Consider the following 6,000-nt stretch of genomic DNA (forward strand, 5'->3'; position numbering starts at 1 on the left):
CCTTCAGGGGGCAGGGTGATAAAGTTACATGATTGAAGATGAAATCAACTTTATTTTCATTTTCTTTCAAAGTTAGCGGCTGATAATGTACAACAATAAAATGGCTTTGCACAATATGGTACCTTTAATAAACTCCACTTGCTTTTTCAGTGCAGATTTTTTATATAGCACCAATTATAATACATGAAAAAAGTATACAAAGGAAACTATATGAAGAGAAAACCCAACAGATCTTCCAGGACCAAGCCCAAGGTGACGGTGAGGAAAAACTACAGAAGGAAAAACCTCCAACAGAACTAGACTCCAGGTAGGCAACCATCTGCCTTGACCAGCTGGGGTTAGTGGACAGAGGAGAGAGAAAATGACAGTGTGGAGAGAGGACAACAAACAACACAGATACTGGACAGCACAGACAAACACTGGGCAGGCTGGAGTCCAGAGCCACACAGTAGGAACAAACAGAACCAGAACCAGAACCAGAGATACCGGGAGAAAGGAGTGGGAAGGTAATGAAAGAAAAGAAGCAAGAGAGCAGACAGGAGAAAAGCACAAACTACAAAAAAGGGAAGATATAAAGTTAGTGACAAATAATGGTGACATGTATAAGTCGAGAAGGAGGGGGAGGAGTTCTATGCATCCCTGTCCTTCAGCAGCCTAGGACTACACAGCTCAAACTAAGGGATGGTTCAGGATCACCAGAGCCAGCCCTAAGTATAAGCTTTGTTAAAAAGGAAGCTTTTTAAGTCTAGTCTTAATGATAGAGACAAGAATAAACCTTTTCAATATTCTATAAATCAAAGCTTATTCCTTTCTAACACTAAACTATTAAACAACACTGGTCTGCAACTTTTTAGAAGTGATCTGCCTCAGAAATAAATATTCTAAATCTTACGTACCTTAACAAGATGAACTGGAAAGCAAATGACAAAAGTGCTGGTTAACTGGTGTTTTCAATGTATATGATAAAACGGTAATAAACACATATATTGGTTTATGTACATTTATACAATTGATTTATAAATCTTCCTCTAGAAAGAACCTGTAAAGTAAATGTCTTGTAATGTGCAGACAGTGTTTTGAAGTAGATCTGGTAGCTCTGAGACAGACACTTCTTTAAATTCACATTTCATATTTGGACCCAAGACTGTATTTTGGAAATAACAGCCAACCATCATTTTTGATTTACTATTCTTTATTAGTGACTCAGAATTGGTAAAGTTTCACTATTTTTATTCTGGAGGCATTTTACTTGTAAACCAGTGCAATCAAATTAAGATAAAATATACTTTATTGATCTCCCATTCAAGTGTGTACAGCAGCGCAAGTCAGTGGAAACAACAAAGAGATAAAAAAATATAAACAAGTTTTTTCAAGTGGCTAAAGTGGCAAAAATAAATAGCAATGATAACAATGATGAAGTAGCAAGCAAGCAGTAGGTGACTTTTTACAAGTGTGCAAGTGACATTGACAGATGCAACGATGCTTAGAGCAGGATGTAGTTCAAGCCAAACTGCTTAAATCAGGGATCTCAAACATGCGGCCCAGGGGCCCAGTGGAGCCCACCAAAGGTTCCAATGCGGCCTGTGGGATAAATTTGCAAAGTGTAAAAATTCTACAGTCAAGGCTGTGGAACTCATTTTAGTTCAGGTTCCACATACAGACCAATATGATCTCCAGTCAAATAATAACAGCATAATAACCTACAAAAAATAATGACTCCATATTTTCTTCTCGGTTTCATGTGAAAAAAATAATATTACATTATGCCTCTAAATAATGACAACTTCAAATTTTTGTCTTTGTTTTAGTACAAAAAAATAACATTAAATTCTGAAAATATTTACATTTACAAACTATCCTGTAACAATAAAATGTCAATAACCTGAATAAATATGAACAACTTGAAATGTCTAAAGAAAAGTGTTGTGTTTTTGTAGATTCATTCGTAATATATATAAATGGTAAATTGAGGCATAATATTGTTAAAATTGCAATTATTTTTCTTAAGAAATTTCTGTTTTTTCAGGTTATTCACATCTTTTTTGTTTGGATAGTTTATAAAAGTATTTTCATAATTTAATAGGGTTTTTTGCACTAAAACAAAGACAAAAATTTGGAGTTGTCATTATTTATAGGTTATTCTGTTATTATTTTTCTGGTCCAGCCCACTGGAGATCAAATCGGGCTGAATGTGGACCCTGAAAGAAAATGAGTTTGAGACCCCTGGCTTAAATAGAAAATAAAAATAACACTACTTATACATTTGTAAAACTAGCTAAAACTAAATCAAAACTAAAAAAAAAAGAAGTAGAATTTCAAAACTGCAAACCATAGATAAATATAATACCGTGGTTTTCAACAAGGTGATTAAAAAGGCTTTAGTAATGTTTAAATCAAATCATGATCTTCTCCCGACATCGACCTATAAAACGTCGGCGCCTAAACTCTGATGGTTTTGAATGTCTTCCATCCTCCCCACCTACCTGCAAAAAAATGAAGTATAAAACGCTGAGGATCCTTCAGTGAAAAGTGACATTGAGATTATACATATCTGTGGTTTGCAGACAAGATAGTGACAACATTTTTACTGGTGACTGGGTTGCATCAGGTTTATAGGGCATCAGGTCATTGGCATAAATATATTTCTGTGAGCGGCAGCGGAAGAGAGAGATAAATATAGTGAGACGAGAAAGATGTCTCTAGAATGAACATGAGCACAGTCACAACAGCTTTGCTTCAGACAGACTTCCAGGTGACACGAAAACCACAGCACAGACGTGACAGGTCCAGATTAGAGCCGGAACGTGACACTTCCACACATTTAATCTACATGTGGTGATATGTCAGAATGAGCTGCCAGACTCTCCACCTGTCTCCTGCTCTGTGTCTGCTGTGTTGGTGGTCATGTGACAGCATTGCCAATGACTAGTGGACGTCACGCTGTAAAAGTCGACTCTGGGTGGTAAAGTCAACTTGTGCAACCCCTAATGTGCATACACATGCAGTAGAAATGTAAATATGTACAGACAGCATAATAAGACCTGCAACATAGCAGAGTTCCCACCTGTCATTGTCTTGTGTTGTGTCTGAGATTCTGTGTTTATCCATCAGTGTTGAATATTGGTCCTTGTCCACATTAAGTGAGCAGCTCCATCATGTAACCATTTTGCCAGTATTAACTCTAACATTCTAATGCTCTAATATTCGATTAATATTCTCTTCCTTTTCCTTATTTCTTCGTTACTTCAGCTTATATAGAAGATGTGGCTCGCTGTGTAGACCAGAGCAAGCGCCTTATCATAGTAATGACACCTAACTATGTAGTACGACGAGGCTGGAGCATCTTTGAGCTTGAGACGCGGCTGCGTAACATGCTGGTGACCGGCGAGATCAAGGTCATCCTGATCGAGTGCGCCGAGTTGCGTGGCATCATGAACTACCAGGAAGTGGAGGCTCTCAAGCATACTATCAAAACCCTCACTGTCATCAAATGGCGCGGCCCCAAGAGCAACAAGCTCAACTCCAAGTTCTGGAAGCAGCTGCAGTACGAGATGCCATTCAGACGCACAGAGCCCATGCTCACCCATGAGCCGGCGCTGGACGTCAGCGAGCAGGGCCCCTTCGGAGAGCTGCAGACCGTCTCTGCCATCTCCATGGCTGCAGCCACCTCCACCGCCATGGCCACCGCCCACCCTGAGCTGCGCTCGTCTTTCCACAACACCTACCACACCACCATGAGGCAGAAACACTACTACCGCAGCTATGAGTTTGACATTCCCCCGGGAGGGACCCTGCCACCTCTGTCCTCTCTGGGGAACCAGCACACCTACTGCAACATCCCACTAACACTGCTGAATGGACAGAGGCCTCCGGGAAAGAGCCGAGAGCACAGCCTGGAGGAGGCACACGCTAACAACGCCATGCTCCCTCTGCTTCCAAGAGAAACCAGCATCTCCAGTGTCATCTGGTAATAATGAAGAATCCACTGTAGGAAAATCAGTCATGGTGAGACTCGGTGCAGTCAATACAGTGAACAGTCGAAATTATTGGAGGAAGTGTTTCGGATCCCTTTGGTTCCAACATTTGACAAACAGTTGCAAGGGATGGAAATACAGCTGTTTTTGGACACAGTTTCCCTTGTTTTTTTGTTGTTGTTTTTTTCCAAGTGGACAGCGCCTCTGTTACAGGGGTTGTTTTTTATGTGGAACTACAGGAAATTTAATTAAAACTCACTGTTTCATCAACTGGCGAGAGATGGACTTGTATGAACTCTACAGGAAAATTAAAGAACCAACACAATGGCAATTGTGCACACTAATACGAACACCTACACACGTGCATACATATAAACAAAAGGAAAACAGGGTCTTGTACATATATTTCAATTTATTTGTAGCATCAGTGTTCTTCTGTTTTGTTCTTTTGTTTGTTTTATTCAATCATGTTTGTTGCCTTCTCTACTGTAGAACTTTGCTTTAACCTGTTATCCAGAGTTGTATATTTTTATTGTTTTCCGTTTTTTAGTTTGTTCTTTTTCTTATTTCAGTGCGCTTGTTTGAAAAGCCAGTATGTCATGCACCTGCGCTGTTGTGTTTTTATGTTTGTTTTTAATCTTTGTGTAGTTTAAAAGAACTTTTTTTTAACACTTTTGGAATTGCCTGGACTTTTCAGGAGCTTCAAGGAGCTGAAACTTCTTTTTGTTTACCTGTAAAAGGTGTATCTAGTTTAAAATGAATCTCTCTTTTAAAAAAAAAATCATAGAATATGCAAAAAGAAGGAGGAGCTGGCAAAAATAGACCATCTTGTGGGACCCAGAAAGAGGAGCGATTGGGAGGCGGTGCTAGTCCTCTCCAATCACATAGACTGACAGACTGGCAGATCTCTCTCTAAAGCTTCATATTTTCTATTGAAACAAACAGCCTTGCTGTTTTAGAGTGATAGTGAAATGCCTCACCTTAAAAAGAAATCTGTAGATTATTTTAAAAAGAATTCTATTTTTATAACAGAAAAGAGTTTGCTTGAGAAGTCATACTTATTTGCATTTCATCTACCGTAGAAAGGGGATTTGTGTATGTGTTATGCTGGTTTTGTACACTTCCAATGTGGTTCCTGGTTTGTTAAGAGACTAAGGTGGTTTTTGAGTCCCACATGAATAAATATGTCCTCTACTGTTTTAGATTCAAAAGTAAAGCATTTCCAATGTTTTGATTTTTCAAACATGTTATTCCCATCCTTATAATTACTTTGGTTCATATGGATAGTTCATGTTTAAGGAAAGAAAAGAATACATTTGTGTTTTGAAAGACTTTTTAAATATATTTGAAGGTGTGACTTTTGAGTATGCATAGCAAATAGATATGTATTCTATATATAATATAGATATTTATATAAATATATAAACACGATTTTCACTTGGAAAGAAATGTCTATCTTTATAGAAACACAATCATTATCAGTTGCCCTTACTTTCTCACTGCACATTAAAAACATTGATTTCCTTTTGATGTTTTCCTTTTGTGTCCACATTTGACCATTTGATGTCAGCAAAACACCCATAAAGGATCATGATTACACTTTAATATAGAATTATATTCAAATATCCATTAGTCTTGGTGACTCCTTTAGTGAAGACGCTCAACTAATGGACAGAAAAGTGAGTTTATCTGTTTCTATTTCTGCAGGAAGATCTGCCTCAGGGACAGTGACAGAAATCATCCTGTCCAGTGTGTGGTACTATTCCACTAAACACACAGACTTCCACTGTGTCTTCAATCTCTGACTGCTCCCATAATAGACAACACATTTGCTTCAGTAGTGCCAGGCATCCTGGTGATTTTCCTTCTATCTCGTTTCAGTGATTACAGTCGACTGTAAATAACTGTAGTTTGGATTAATTTCAACACAGGATCCCAAACTAAACCCTAAGGGGCAATGAAATGTGTTTTCCAGCAGTGAAGATCCTGTGCTTATGTAACAGTATCAGTACAGCTATGTAAAAAT

At 38.3% G+C, this 6,000-nt stretch overlaps 1 protein-coding gene across 5 annotated transcripts in view; it reads left to right on the top strand.

The window, feature by feature from the left end:
* il1rapl1a (interleukin 1 receptor accessory protein-like 1a) overlaps positions 1–5,498 on the top strand; it is a 212,411-nt gene extending 206,913 nt beyond the window's left edge. For all 5 annotated transcript variants that reach the window (XM_030125420.1, XM_030125418.1, XM_030125422.1 and 2 more), the window contains one exon: positions 3,250–5,498. In XM_030125420.1, the coding sequence (XP_029981280.1) occupies positions 3,250–3,971 (722 nt within the window). In that variant the 3' untranslated portion in view covers positions 3,972–5,498. The remainder of the gene's footprint in view (positions 1–3,249) is intronic.
* Positions 5,499–6,000: the final 502 nt, after the last annotated feature.

Source organism: Sphaeramia orbicularis, chromosome 21 (genome assembly GCF_902148855.1).
Source record: "Sphaeramia orbicularis chromosome 21, fSphaOr1.1, whole genome shotgun sequence".
NCBI classification, from domain to species: domain Eukaryota; kingdom Metazoa; phylum Chordata; class Actinopteri; order Kurtiformes; family Apogonidae; genus Sphaeramia; species Sphaeramia orbicularis.